We start from the raw sequence: 16,110 nt of genomic DNA, 5'->3' as shown, positions 1-16,110 counted from the left end.
TTGTTTATGGTGCAAAATATCATGCAGTCTTGCCAGCTGTCTGATCTTATTGTATTCTAAATTTGAAACTATAAAATATTGATGAAAAAGAACAATTAATATTTAATACTTCAACCCAACTAAATCCAAGTTATTTCATTTCTGATAAAAATGACCACAAGAGCACTTGAGTTTTACAGAGAAATGTGGTTTCCACTAAAAATATACCATTTATGCAAGATGACTGAATTATAAAAGCTGAAATAATTTTCTAAAATAGAAGTTTTATTTTGGCTTTTATGTTGGGAACAATTTTGTGTGAATCGGAGTACTAACAGAAATGTAGGATTATTAAGATAATTTCTAGTTATGCTTTTGAAAGGTCCATATGAGAAATATGGATAACTTTAATTTGATTGTAGTTCTGGCTCTGACAGTAATTAACAGGGTGAGCTTGAAATAGGTACTTAGCCATCTGAGTATTAGTTTTCCTTTTTATAAATTGCAGGAGTTCGATATGAGGATCACTCATGTCCCTAAACAGTTTAGGATGCAAATGTTACTGTAAAATCAAACTGGTTTTGTGATGGGCTAGTTAGTGTCTGGTGTGCTGAAGCTATAATTTGGTTAATAATATTACTAAATATGTTTTTAAAATAAATCTTAAACCAATTTCTAGAAAAAATAGTGCAAAAAATTAAAATCAATTAGTTTTTCACATTATTATAGGTAAGTAGATAGCGGAGTATAGAATTAAACAAGTACCATTAATTTTCAAATATCAGAATGAAAACTTATTGTAATTTTCTAACTTTCTAACCTCTCTTGGGCACGTGCATACACACTAACACACACACATGCAGTTGTATGCTTTTCTGCTGTTGTCATACACTTAAGATTTGGGACAGATGTAGCAACGTCAGCCTCTTAATTCCAAAGGTGAGTTCTGTTGGAATTCTGTGGAGTGAAAATTGCTTACATTACTCAATTGTGAAAATGTATATTCAGATATTCTTTGGAGAAGAACTTGAATTTCACCCAGTTACAGTCTAACTATTTACTCTGTTGCAGCTCTGGATCATAAATAGTAATCTACAGATAGAGTTGTTACTCTTATCTTTTTTCTTTGAAGAAATTTCATATTGTGCGATGCTGTGCTTGGTTGCCTACTCAATATGATAAACATTTTATTATCAGCTACCAGTTAAAAGAGTATTCAGTACTGGAGTGCCTGTTCTTCTATAATCTTGACATTTCATTTAACAACAGTGGTATAATATAGCCAACACTTACTGAGTGCTTATCATGTGCTAAACACTGTTCTCAATATTTGTTTAATCACTGTAACAAGTATGACACCTGTGCACTGAGGCATAAGTGAATGAAGCTTGCCCAACACCACGCAGCAAGGGTGAAGCCAGGTTTCCAGTTCAGGCACTCTGGCTTCGAAGTCTGAATGCATAAACAAAACACTGCTTCTCCAAATCCTTTAATGTCACTATACTTTGGTCAACTTAGATGACGTAAAAGTTAAAGGATCTAAGTCTTTATGTGTCCTTAGTCTTTCCAGTGTCCTTGGTGAAGTTGAAAGCCTCATGCTGGACTTTTTCTTATGGTTGAGATGAGCGGAAAATCAGGTGTCTCATCACCCCCAATACACATTAGAATCCAGTTGATACTAATCAGTAGACTTGTATACATTTCTGAGCAAAATTAAGTCCTAGTGATGTTGAAACATTACCTCAAGGTAAGTTGCATCTGCTTTCATGCAGGATATTCAGAACCTCCACTGATCATCCCCATGCTTAGTCTGCTTTTACTGCAGTTAAGCTAATTCCAGGGGCTTCCTTGTTGGCTCCATGGTAAATAATCTGCTGGGCAATGGAGGAGATGCAGGTTTGATCCCGGGGTTAGGAAGATCCTCTGGAGAAGGAAATGGCAACTCGCTCAAGTATTCTTGCCTGGAATATCCCATGGACAGAGGAGCCTGGCGGGCTACAGTCCATGGGGTTGCAAAAGAGTCAGACATGACTTAGCAACTGTACAAACACAACAAAGTAATTACCACAACATTGTATATATGTGTTCTCATAAAGAAGAATAATGGGTCACCGTCTTCTGCTGGGCTTAGCTTATGGGGACCATGGCACCACGTTATTCTAGAGTCCTGTCAAGGAGTTACAACTTTTGGTTCTTCAGGCCCCCCAATTTTTGCATTCTCATTGGTCTTTTATCCCTGTTTACTTTAGCAAATTCTTTTTAAAGAATTTTAAAGAATTCTTTTTATCTTTAAATATTCTTTTTAAATTGAATACAGCTAATATCAACGCTCACTATATTCTATCTCAAAACCTCTTTGCACAAAGCTCTCTTTAGAAATATTTTTGTTCCAGCAGACATTTTGCTACCACATAATTTCGGTCACTATTTTTACTACCTCCTGCAATAGTTTCCTTACTGCTTGACTTGGAAGCCAGTGTCACATATTTTAAGTTCTGTAACAGCAGGACTTTAGCATCTTGGTATCATTTTCTGTAACATTCAGCCATCAGTAACAAATAAGCCTGCTCTCTATTTGTTGCTTTCATTTTGTGACTGTTGGGCTTGACTTGGTTCAGTTTTAAGATTTTTTCTCATTCCAGAACCTAGGTTAAAAGAATAGCAAAACTTTAGGATATACTTTTCACTTAGTAGAAGACCTTAGCAGAGGACAGGCAGTTTATACAGTCTCATTTAAGGTGCTCATATTTCACTGGGCACAGCAAGTCAACTGATTAAGCCTAATGGGGGTAGGGAAAATATTTTCCATCCACAGAGAAGCCTGCCATGGGAGAGGGACAAATTAATAGACCTGTGTACACATCTTTAATCTGCCTCACCCAGGATAGGACACAGTTGAAAGTCTGACCTAAAGTAATACATTTTCTCTTTGTTTATTTTGAACTATATAGGGTCAGGTATGAATGGAGATTCAAAGGACATAACTGCCTACCACACAGTATTTCTTACAGCCATATTAGGAGGAACAATAGTCATTGTCATTGGATTTTTTGCTGTACTTCTTTGTTATTGCAGGTAAGAACAATAGTAATGTGTGTGAACACAAACTGTCTCATTTTAGTGTCATGTAAATTCTGTGTGTTACAAAGTTTGTAGAAAGCAATGGTTTGATATTTAAAATATAGATTAAAATAAAAACATATATTCTAACAGTAGCATTATATATATATATGAGATTTTTTTTTAATGAAACCTTCTAGATAAGTTCGAAACATTTTTTTTTTTTTTGCCTTCTCTTCTACTCTAGGGATAAGTGTGGTACTCCACAGAAAAGAGAAAGAAATACCACTAAACTTGAGGTCCTCAAGAGAGACCAGACAACTTCAACAACTCACATAAATCACATCAGTTCGGTCAAAGTCGCATTAAAAACTGAGGACAAATCACAGTTATTCAATGCCAAAAGCTCCTCGTACAGCCCTCAGAAAAAGGAATCATCCAAGGTGGAAGCAGAAGAAAGAGTTTCCATGGTGAAAACTAGGGACAATGTAAAAATCTACAACGAAGATGTTTCATTTCTGTCAGTCAATCAAAATAATTACTCCAGAAACCCAGCACAGTCTTTGGAGCCCAATGTAGGGTCCAAACAACTTAAACATGTTAACAACAATATGTCTTCATCTCTAGGTGATACGCAAGAGGAAAAGAGGTATCTCACAGGTAATGAAGAGGCATATGGGCATTCCCACATTCCAGAGCAGATCATGCACATCTACAGCCAGCCCATAGCCATCCTTCAGACGTCTGACCTCTTCCCCACTCCAGAGCAGTTGCATCCTGCTAAGTCGGCTACTCTGCCAAGAAAGGGACAGTTAGTCTATGGCCAACTGATGGAACCAGTAAATAGAGAGAACTTTACACAGACATTACCAAAAATGCCAATGCATTCTCATGCCCAGCCCCCAGATGCCAGGGAAGAGAACATCCCACTGGAAGGTCAACAGAGTTTGCCATCCCAAACTTCAGATTGGAGTCGGTATTCAAACAGCCTCCTGGAATCTGTTTCTGTTCCTGGAACACTAAATGAAGCTGTTGTAATGACTCCCTTTTCATCGGAGCTTCAAGGAATTTCAGAACAGACCCTCCTAGAACTGTCCAAAGGAAAGCCCTCCCCCCACCCCAGAGCCTGGTTTGTGTCTCTTGATGGAAAGCCGGTCGCACAGGTGAGGCACTCCTTCATAGACCTGAAAAAGGGCAAGAGAGCCCAGAGCAATGACACGAGTCTGGACTCTGGGGTGGACATGAATGAGCACCACTCCAGTAGAAAACTGGAGAGGGAGAAAACGTTCATCAAAAGCATGCATCAGCCTAAGATCCTTTACTTAGAAGACTTAGACCTGAGCAGTAGTGAGAGTGGAACCACTGTCTGCTCTCCAGAGGACCCAGCTTTAAGGCACATCCTAGATGGAGGGAGTGGCGCCATCATGGAGCACCCTGGGGAAGAGTCCCCCGGAAGAAAAAGCACCGCTGAAGATTTTGAAGCCAATATATCCCCCACTAAAAAAAGGGGCAGACCACCACCACTAGCCAAGAGAGATAGCAAAACTAACATCTGGAAGAAGCGAGAGGAACGCCCACTGATTCCCATAAATTAACACCAAGAGTGGTTATGTCTCTGTTGTCTCGTGCTGTTTATTCTTGCTTTTTATTGTAAACTGCCGTGTGAACTTCTGAAGAAGCTGAGACTGAGCAATCTCATGGTCCCTGGACATGTCTCAAGCAGAGTAAATAGTAAAATGGTAATTCAGTAGTGAGAAGGCTACCAAGAAATGCTTTTTTCTGGCCTATGCTTTTTATTTATTTTTGGGTGATGCATTTGAAGTATCTAAGGGTTCAAAATGTAAAATAGTACCTGAAATTGTTGCTCAGTCATCAAGTTGAGCCCTGACTCTGAAGAATAACAGTGAAAAGTGTACTCCTAAAGTTGCTTTCAAAAATATTGCTTTTGCTTTGACTACCCCTGTGAAACATTTAGAAATGAAACTGTATTACTCTTGTGAAATGTTACTATTATATTCTCCACTGCATATACTTGAAAATAACTGGATAAATGTTCTGGATTGATGTTATTCTAGAGTTCAAAGCCAAACCACATTTTCTTTCATTTTTAAACAGCATGTATATTGTATCAACCCAAAAGTAAATTCCATACTCACCTAAGATGGGCAAGAAGCTACTTGGTTGTTAGAGAGGGAAATGCCAGCTCTTTGGTTGTTTTTGGATAAAACTTCACAGAATAAAAAGATGTTAGTTTATCTAGAGATCTGAGAAATGAATGTTCTGATACTGAATTTTTGTTTAAAAATTTCTTGCCCCCTTCCCCATTACCAAAAGGGGAAGTGAGCTTAGCTGTCAAGAAAATTTTTACCAGTCTTTTAAAAAAAAAAAGTCATTCCTCCCACTCCCCAATCTTTAAGGCTCACTGATACATATAGACTGAAATCAGTTTTCAGATATTTCTTCTATTCAAAAAAAGTCACTTAAACTATTAAACTTGATTTTTAAAAATCAATGAATTGAAAGTTTCTTAAAACATCAAAACTTAAAATATGTGGAGCTAAAGGAAATAAACATTTCAATTTTTTCTGAAATGTCAAGCAGAAAAAACGTGCCATTTCTCTTGAGATTCAAGAATACCTTCAGGATCCCAGGTATACATCCAGATTTTTTTGTTGCTGACATTCTAAAAAATGTTTGGAAACAACAGTTTCAATTTCACGGGAAAAGTAAAAGATTTTTATTAAATCACGTAAATGCTTTTAAGTTATATAACATTTTTTTCCAGATTTGGAAGTAATATATTCTTTTCATCATAGAGAATTAGTGTGAACACATTCAAGAGCTGTTTTTAAATTTTAAGTGCTTTCAACCCTGAATTATCATTCATGTCCTAAAAATGAAATTTTGTTAATTAAAATCAACTCATCTCATTTTTCTTAAAATTTCCATAAAGGCTAATGTCTGAAGCAGCTTACCCTTTTCCTTGGGGCGGGGCGGGGGCGGGGAATGAAACTAAATTGCTTTATTTCTCATGCACTACTAATTAAGATGGGAGCAACATAGAGACCCAAGGCACATAAACAAGTTGTAAGAACTAAAATTAACCACATTAGCTTCAGTCAAACTGTAGATAGATAGACAACAAAAGACAACAGCTTTTCCCCCAAGACAGTAGACTTCAGCCAGGTTTTCCCTGTAACCATTTCTGAAGCATAGAACCTGTCAGATAACATTCCTTTCTGTATTAACCCAAAGAATGTAAAGATCTAGGTAAAAGTTTGCTATATTCTACCCCAATCCATACAAGAGAGAAATGTTTTGGTTAATACCTACATTTACTTTTTTGAGGGAGGGGGTAATAAGGTCCAAAATTAGAGGCAGTGTCTTACTGGTTTTACACAGAAAGATGTATTTAAGGTGACATAAATGAAAATGATTTGGAAAAGGTTAAGGAGTTAGTGCTCTGCTGAAGTGCCTTTGATATAGACTTGCTTTATTAGAAGGATATGATAACATCTTTCTTAAATGTGCATTTTCTTTCTGTTAGCCAAATTAAACAGATGTGCAGTTTTTATTAAAAATATAGACCTAGTGTTTCACGTTGGAACAATGAATTTTGCATGCCAGTAACATCTCTTTGTGTATTTAATTCTTTTTTCAGTCTAGTTTATATTGATAACATTATGTTGGAATGAAGTTAGAAACTATGTAGTAATATACTGACTTTGACATTTTAAGTGTATATTTTTCCCACCCTTAGAAAACATTCAATCTCTCATCTTGGTAATGGAATACACACTTCGATATAAGGGTATGCCATTAAGGTATGCCACTTACTCATTCTTGTGTAAAGGAAATGAGAAGATATATCCCCAAGGGCTTTTCTAGAAATACTTTTGTTGGTTTCAGAATAAAATCTTATTTTTTTATACACTGCACATTCTGTTCTCAATTGGGAAGTATAGGTAATTTATCTTTTTCTAATGATCCAAAATGTGTAACTTCTCATTTGTGAGTAGTTCACAAATTTTCCTGTTAAAGAGCTGAAGCCATCTACTTTTTCTTAACCCAAGTGATAATAAACCGGCAATATTCACAACTTTCTTAAAATTTTTAAATTGAAAACCACCACAGTTTTTTGCAAATGAAAACCTTGAGAATTTTAGTCACAAATTGTTAACATTTGTGGATCCTTTGTATATACTTTGGATATAACTTAAAAGCAAAATTATCCCTCAAGGAACTGATGGATTCATTTACTAAAGCACAGCTATATGTATTTTTGAATACATATGATATTGAATTTGTAAAATCCATTTGTATGACATTTATGCAATTGTATAGGGATTACACCCTTTTATAATACACAGTATACCACGAAGGTCACAAATGTTGAGGAATAAAAGCACTTCTTTGCTTTGGCAATCATTTTCAGATCACTTTCTGTATGTTTGAATCCTCTGGTATCAATACATAGTATAAAGTTTTGGGGATCTTTGGGTCAAATGATGTCCCTCAAAACTTCCAGGAAGGTGAAGCTCAAAGTTACATATTCATTTATAGGGAATGAGTTACTCATTTCTCCGTGTACTAGAGTTGTAAAGAATTTAACTATGTTAATTTCCGTCTCAGAACTAGAGTTGACATTTTGCCCTCTGTTTCCAGGTGTTTCTATCTTTTGTGTTCTCTCATCAGAGGAATCTCACATTTCAGTGTATTTATGCCATCATTACTATATTTACTGCTGGAAATTGTTAAAAATCTGATGATTTGTAAAAATGTTAAACAGTTCATTAAAGATAATAAAATCTAAAAATGTATCTGATGCACTGTTTTATTTTGGGTAAACTATGAAACATTCCTTCCTAAATTGTTATTTAATCTGGTAGATGAATATTCAATTATTTTCTTGATTACACTCCCTATAGTAAAATAAATATTTGAATACCCTATGTTTATATAATGAACCTGATTTCTCTTTGTATTTCATGTTCTCCAAAGTCCACATTTTGACTATTAAAGCTGAATATAGATAAATCATTTTTCCATTCAATGAGAAGACTTTACAAGATAATGAAAATGAAAGTGTTAGTCTCTCAGTCATGTCCAACTCTGTAATCCCATGAACTGCAGCCTGCCAGACTCCTCTTTCCATGGGATTCTCCAGGCAAGAACACCATTCCTTTCTCCAGGGGATCTTCCTGACCCACAGATTGAACCCCGGTCTCCTGTACTGCAGGCAGATTCTTTACCATCTGAGCCACCAGGGAAGCCCAGAAAATATGACAGCTATTTTCAGAGTTGTAGTTTTTATATTCTAAGTAAGAAACAATAGAGTACACCCTCCCATATCCCCTGTAAAAAAAAAAAAAAAAATTCTTTTAGCTTTAAACCTAAGACTAATGATAACACTAAGGCTGTTTGCTCAGTTAATTGAACAGTGCTTAGGTTCATGTATTGGGTTGGCCAGAAAGTTCATTTGGGTTTTTCCAGATCATAGAGAAAAACAAGAGAATTCCAGACAAACATCTACTTCAGCTTCATTGACTAGGCTAAAACCTTTGACTGTGTGGATCACAACAAACTACACAAAATTCTTAAGAGATGGGAGTATCAGGCCACCTTACCTGCCTCCTGAGAAATCTATATGCAGGTCAAAAAACACCAGTTAGAACCGGACATGGAACAATGGACTGGTTCAGCACTGGGGAAAGTGTACATCAAGGCTGTATATTGTCACCCTCTTATTTAACTTAAATGCGGAGTACATCATGTGAAATGCCGGGCTGGATGAAGCTCAAGCTGGAATAGAGATTACGAGGAGAAATATCAACAACCTCACATGTGGCAGAAAGTAAAAAACTAAAGAGCCTCTTGGTGAGGGTGAAAGAGAGTGAAAAATCTGGCTCAAAACACAACATTCAAAAAACTAAAATCATGGCATCCAGTTCCATCACTTCGTGGCAAATAGATGGGGAGAAAAGTGGAAACAGTCACAGGTTTTGTTTCCTTGGGCTCCAAAATCACTGCAGATGGTGACTGCAGCCATGAAATTAAAAGACACTTGCACCTTGGAAGAAAAGCTATGACTAACCTAGACAGCATATTAAAAAGCAGAGACATTACTTTGTCAAAAAAGTCCCTCCAGTCAAAGCTATGGTTTTTCCAATAGTCATGTATGGATGTGAGAGTTGGACCAAAAGAAGGCTGAGTGCTGAAGAATTGACACTTTTGAGTTGTGGTGTTGAAGAAGACTCTTGAGAGTCCCTTGGACAGCAAAGAGATCAAACCTAAAGGAAGTCAGTTAAGGAGTCAATCCTAAAGGAAATCAATGCTGAATATTCATTGGAAGGACTGATGCTTCAATACATTGGCCACCCAATGTGAAGGGCTGACTCATTAGAAAAGACCCTGATGCTGGGAAAGATTGAGGGCAGGAGGAGAAGGGGACGACAGAGGATGAGATCGTTAGATGGCATCACCGACTCAATGAGTCTGAGCAAACTCCGGGAGATGGTGAAGGACGGGGAAACCTGGCATGCTGCAGTCCATGGGGTCGCAAAAAGTTGGACACGACTGAGCGACCGAATAACAACAAAACCTGACTTCCATGTTTTTAGGCATTTTGTACAACTTATATAAATAAATACGGTACCAGAAATAACTTTGGTAAATTCTAATGGGAATTGTAGTCTGAATCCACTCACAAATACAATGGAGATTATAACCCTCAACACTGGAGTTGAAATAGACACTTTTTGGATCCCTCCCAAGGGCAAGCCAGGCCATAGCCACCTTTGTCAGGGCCTGGTCTCTATCTAGGAGAGTATGGAGTCTTAAAAGAAACGATGCAGCCCCTGGAGGAGTCATGCAAGACTCAAACTCACATGGAATTGGTTGTAATAGAAAATAAGATTTCATAAATCATGAGAAATTTAGCTGCCAAAGAGATTGAAGTTCACATTCTCAAGGGAAATTAACGTGTAGGAACTATAGGAAAGGAAAGGGATGGAGTTAGGAGGTATTTAACAGCTCATCAGGGAACCTTCAACTACATTCTGGAAAAATGTTAAACTATATGGCAGTGCTGCTTTATCTACACTTCATAAAATCACCTTTTAGCTTTCTTTTTATAGATGGATGTCTTTATCCTAATATGCAGTGAGACAGCTTAATTCCAACAGTAAGCTCTCTAAACCAATTGTGGGGTTAATTTCTTTTGTCTTTGGTTTTGATATGTTTTCTCTATCAAAATAAATATTTTTCCTTTGACTTGTTTTCTTTTTCCCTTTATTTTGAGCCTCTGTTTAATGTGGAACTGTGGAGGACCTGGAATTGGACTCTGTCCAGTGAGTTTACTTTTTTTGATAAAAGCATTTTCAGTTTCACTAGAGAAAAACTGATTTCTAGACAATCCCAATTTATAATGCTCAGATCAGATCAGATCAGATCAGTCGCTCAGTCGTGTCCGACTCTTTGTGACCCCATGAATCACAGCACGCCAGGCCTCCCTGTCCATCACCAACTCCCAGAGATCACCCAGACTTACATCCATCGAGTTAGTGATGCCATCCAGCCATCTCATCCTCTGTCGTCCCCTTCTCCTCCTGCCCCCAATACCTCCCAGCATCAGAGTCTTTTCCAATGAGTCAACTCTTCGCATGAGGTGGCCAAAGTACTGGAGTTTCAGCTTTAGCATCATTCCTTCCAAAGAACACCCAGGGCTGATCTTCAGAATGGACTGGTTGGATCGCCTTGCAGTCCAAGGGACTATCAAGAGTCTTCTCCAAAACCACAGTTCAAAAGTATCAATTCTTCAGCCCTCAGCCTTCTTCACAGTTCAACTCTCACATCCATACATGACCACAGAAAAAACCATAGCCTTGACTAGACAAACCTTGGTTGGCAAAGTAACGTCTCTGCTTTTGAATATGCTATCTAGGTTGGTCATAACTTTCATTCCAAGGAGTAAGCGTCTTTTAATTTCATGGCTTCAGTCACCATCGGTAGTGATTTTGGAGCCCAGAAAAATAAAGTCTGACAATGTTTCCACCGTTTCCCCATTTCCAGTGAAGTGGTGGGACCGGATGCAATGATCTTCGTTTTCTGAATGTTGAGCTTTAAGCCAACTTTTTCACTCCCCACTTTCACTTTCATCAAGAGGCTTTTGAGTTCCTCTTCACTTTCTGCCATAAGGGTGGTGTCATCTGCATATCTGAGGTTATTGATATTTCTCCCGGCAATCTTGATTCCAGCTTGTGTTTCTTCCAGCCCAGCGTTTCTCATGATGTACTCTGCATATAAGTTAAATAAGCAGGGTGACAATATACAGCCTTGACGAACTCCTTTTCCTATTTGGAACCAGTCTGTTGTTCCATGTCCAGTTCTAACTGTTACTTCCTGACCTGCATACAAATTTCTCAAGAGGCAGATCAGGTGGTCTGGTATTCCCATCTCTTTCAGAATTTTCCAGTTTATTGTGATCCACACAGTCAAAGGTTTTGGCATAGCCAATAAAGCAGAAATAGATGTTTTTCTGGAACCCTCTTGCTTTTTTGATGATCCAGCATATGTTGGCAATTTGATCTCTGGTTCCTCTGCCTTTTCTAAAACCAGCTTGAACATTAGGAAGTTCACAGTTCACATATTGCTGAAGCCTGGCTTGGAGAATTTTGAGCATTACTGTACTAGTGTGTGAGATGAGTGCAATTGTGTGGTAGTTTGAGCATTGTTTGGCATTGCCTTTCTTTGGGATTGGAATGAAAGCTGATCTTTTCCAGTTCTGTGGCCACTGCTGAGTTTTCCAAATTTGCTGGCATATTGAGTGCAGCACTTTCACAGCATCATCTTTCAGGATTTGAAATAGCTCAACTGGAATTCCATCACCTCCACTAGCTTTGTTTGTAGTAATGCTTTCTAAGGCCCACTTGACTTCACATTCCAGGATGTCTGGCTCTAGGTGAGTGATCACACCATCGTGATTATCTGGGTCATGCAGATCTTTTTCGTACAGTTCTTCTGTGTATTCTTGCCATCTCTTCTTAATATCTTCTGCTTCTGTTAGGTCCATACCATTTCTGTCCTTTATCGAGCTCATCTTTGCATGAAATGTTCCTTTGGTATCTCTGATTTTCTTGAAGGGATCCCTAGTCTTTCCCATTCTGTTGTTTTCCTCTATTTCTTTGCATTGATCGCTGAAGAAGGCTTTCTTATCTCTTCTTGCTATTCTTTGGAACTTTGCACTCAGATGTTTATATCTTTCCTTTTCTCCTTTGCTTTTTGCTTCTCTTCTTTTCACAGCTATTTGTAAGGCCTCCCCAGACAGCCATTTTGCTTTTTTGCATTTCTTTTCTATGGGAATGGTCTTGATCCCTGTCTCCTGTACAATGTCAGAAACCTTATTCCATAGTTCATCAGGCACTCTATCTATCAGATCTAGGCCCTTAAATCTATTTCTCACTTCCACTGTATAATCATAAGGGATTTGATTTAGGTCATACCTGAATGGTCTAGTGGTTTTCCCTACTTTCTTCAATTTGAGTCTGAATTTGGCAATAAGGAGTTCATGGTCTGAGCCACAGTCAGCTCCTGGTCTTGTTTTTGCTGACTGTATAGAGCTTCTGAATCTTTGGCTGCAAAGAATATAATCAATCTGATTTCGGTGTTGACCATCTGGTGATGTCTATGTATAGAGTCTTCTCTTGTGTTGTTGGAAGAGGGTGTTTGTTATGACCAGTGCATTTTCTTGGCAAAACTCTATTAGTTTTTGCCCTGCTTCATTCCATATTCCAAGGCCAAATTTGCCTGTTACTCCAGGCGTTTCTTGACTTCCTACTTTTGCATTCCAGTCCCCTATAATGAAAAGGACATCTTTTTTGGGTGTTAGTTCTAAAAGGTCTTGTAGGTCTTCATAGAACCGTTCAACTTCAGCTTCTTCAACGTTAGGGGTAGCGGCCGGGAGGAGCAACCCACGCCCCCATGCCGGAGGCCAGGGGCGGTGGCCAGGAGGAGCAACCCACGCCCGAGGCCAGGGGCGGCGATGAGAGGACTTACCTGGAGCCATGGCTGCGTGGGCGCAGGAGGGCCTAGAGGAGGTATCCTGCATTGAAGGTCAGGAAGGGCAGCGGTGAGGAGATACCCCTCGTCCAAGGTAAGGAGCAATGGCTGTGCTTTGCTGGAGCAGCCGTGAAGAGATACCCCATGCCCAAGGTAAGAGAAACCCAAATAAGACGGTAGGTGTTGCAAGAGGGCATCAGAGGGCAAAGACACTGAAACCATACTCACAGAAAACTAGTCAATCTAATCACACTAGGACCACAGCCTTGTCTAACTCAATGAAACTAAGCCATGCCCGTGGGGCAACCCAAGACGGGTGGGTCATGGTGGAGAGATTTGACAGAATGTGGTCCACAGGAGAAGGGAATGGCAAACCACTTCAGTATTCTTGCCTTGAGAACCCCATGAACAGTATGAAAAGGCAAAATGATAGGACACTGAAAGAGAAACTCCCCAGGTCAGTAGGTGCCCAATATGCTACTGGAGATCAGTGGAGAAATAACTCCAGAAAGAATGAAGGGATGGAGCCAAAGCAAAAACAATACCCAGCTGTGGATGTGACTGGTGATAGAAGCAAGGTCCGATGCTGTAAAGAGCAATATTGCATAGAAACCTGGAATGTCAGGTCCATGAATCAAGGCAAATTGGAAGTGGTCAAACAAGAGATGGCAAGAGTGAATGTCGACATTCTAGGAATCAGCAAACTGAAATGGACTGGAATGGGTGAATTTAACTCAGATGACCATTATATCTACTACTGCGGGCAGGAATCCCTCAGAAGAAATGGAGTGGCCATCATGGTCAACAAAAGAGTCCGAAATGCAGTACTTGGATGCAATCTCAAAAACGACAGAATGATCTCTGTTCGTTTCCAAGGCAAACCATTCAATATCACAGTAATCCAAGTCTATGCCCTAACCAGTAATGCTGAAGAAGCTGAAGTTGAACGGTTCTATGAAGACCTACATTAAGTACCAAAAATTAATAAAACCAACTATAAATGATGGAGAAACATTATCATTAGATACATATGGAAAGTTACTTAGGGGAAAAGTAACTATTTTCTTTCTAAGCTAAGCTTAAAGATCACATTTTAAAATTATCTGTGGTGTTTATCAAAACATTGCAATACAATTTTTCTCCACATTGCTATAGTAGATGACTGTCTGTCTATTTTTGTTGGGAAAGTTTACATGTTGAGAAGTAAATGGTATTTTTTAAACCTTTGGTGGCAAAATCTCTCTTGATTGTACCCTATATTTCCTGTTTTTCAAACCTGCATTTGCTATGGTTGTAAATATTCTACAGTCCTTTAGGGATATTCAAATTTCCCACATGATTCTAGTTTTCCTTCTTATGTTCTTCTGGTTGACTAGAAGTTTCATAATTCATATATTTACTAGTTCTAATCCCTGTAGACCTTATTAAAACACTAGACTAACTCCAGACAGTCTGATTCAAAACAAGCCAGATAATTACATTCCCAGGAGTCTCTGGGCTTATTATACTTGAACATCTTAGTTAAGAACATTTCCTAAATACTATAATGAAAGGTAGAATTGTAACTATTAAACAATGTTCATTACATATCAAAATAATTTTTATATACCCCCATATTTCAGTCTGGAAAATAAAGATTTGTTTTATGTAGAAAATATTTTAAAGTGAATTTATCCAGTTTAAATTTATCTCTACTATCCAGCATTTTGAAATAAATACTACCTTGAAATCCTGATTTCTAACTTCAGTCAGTTCAGTTGCTCAGTTGTGTCTGACTCTTTGCGACCCCATGGATTGCAGCACACGAGGCCTCCCTGTCCATCACCAACTCCCAGAGTTTACCCAAATTCATGTCCATTGAGTCCGTGATGCTATCCAGTCATCTCATTTTCTGTTGTCCCCTTCTCCTGCCCTCAATCTTTCCCAATATCAGGTTCTTTTCCAATGAAACAGCCCTTCACATCAGGTGGCCAAAGTATTGGAGTTTCACCTTCAGTATCAATCCTTCCAATGAACACCCAAGACCAATCACTTTTAGGATGGACTGGTTGGATTTCCTTGCAGTTCAAGGGACTCTCAAGAGTGTTCTCCAACACCACAGTTCAAAAGCATCAATTCTTCGGTGCTCAGCTTTCTTTATAGTCCAACTCTCACATTCATACATGACTACTGGAAAAACCATAGCCTTGACTACATGGACGTTTGTTGACAAAGTAATGTCTCTGCTTTTTAATATGCTGTCTAGATTGGTCATAACTTTCCTTCAAAGGAGTAAGCGTCTTTTAATTTCATGGCTGCAGCCACCATCCACAGTGATTTGGGAGCCCCCCAAAATAAAGTCAGCCACTGTTTCCCCATCTATTTCCCATGAAGTGATGGGACCAGATGCTGTGATATTAGTTTTCTGAAGGTTTAGTGTTAAGCCAACTTTTTCACTCTCCTCTTTCACGTTCATCAAGAGGCTCTTTAGTTCTTCTTCACTTTCTACCGTAAGGGTGGGAGAAGGAAATGGCAACCTACTCTGGTATTCTTGCCTGGAGAACCCCATGGACAGAGGAGCCTGGTGGGCTGCCTGCTGTTCATGGGGTCGCACAGAGTTGGACACAACTGAAGCAACTTAGCAGCAGCATCTGCATATTTGAGGTTATTGATATTTCTCCCGGCTATCTTCATTCCAGCTTGTGCTTCATCCAGCCCAGCATTTCTCATGATATACTCTGCATCTAAGTTAAATAAGCAGGGTGACAATATACAGCCTTGATGTACTCCTTTTCCTATTTGGAACCAGTCTGTTGTTCCATGTCCAGTTCTAACTGTTGCTTCCTGATCTGCATACAGATTTCTCAGGGGCCAGGCCAGATGGTCTGGTATTCCCATCTCTTGGAGAATTTTCCACAGTTTGTGTGATCCACACAGTCAAAGGCTTTGGCATAGTCAATAAAGCAGAAGTAGATGTTTTTCTGGAACTCTGTTGCTTTTTTGATGATCCAGCAGATGTTGGAAATTTGATCTCTG

General features: G+C 38.7%; 1 protein-coding gene across 1 annotated transcript in view; it reads left to right on the top strand.

Annotated features, from left to right (window-relative positions):
- FAM171B (family with sequence similarity 171 member B) overlaps positions 1-7,859 on the top strand; it is a 75,659-nt gene extending 67,800 nt beyond the window's left edge. Inside the window, exons 7-8 of the mRNA XM_006067882.4 lie at positions 2,931-3,054; positions 3,287-7,859. Of these exons, the coding sequence (XP_006067944.4) occupies positions 2,931-3,054; positions 3,287-4,634 (1,472 nt within the window). The 3' untranslated portion in view covers positions 4,635-7,859. The remainder of the gene's footprint in view (positions 1-2,930; positions 3,055-3,286) is intronic.
- The last annotated feature ends 8,251 nt before the right edge of the window (positions 7,860-16,110 follow it).

The sequence above is a fragment of the Bubalus bubalis genome, chromosome 2 (assembly GCF_019923935.1).
Source record: "Bubalus bubalis isolate 160015118507 breed Murrah chromosome 2, NDDB_SH_1, whole genome shotgun sequence".
Lineage (NCBI taxonomy): Eukaryota > Metazoa > Chordata > Mammalia > Artiodactyla > Bovidae > Bubalus > Bubalus bubalis.
Note: the sequence above shows the minus strand (reverse complement) of the source record. Positions and strands in the feature narration are given on the sequence as shown.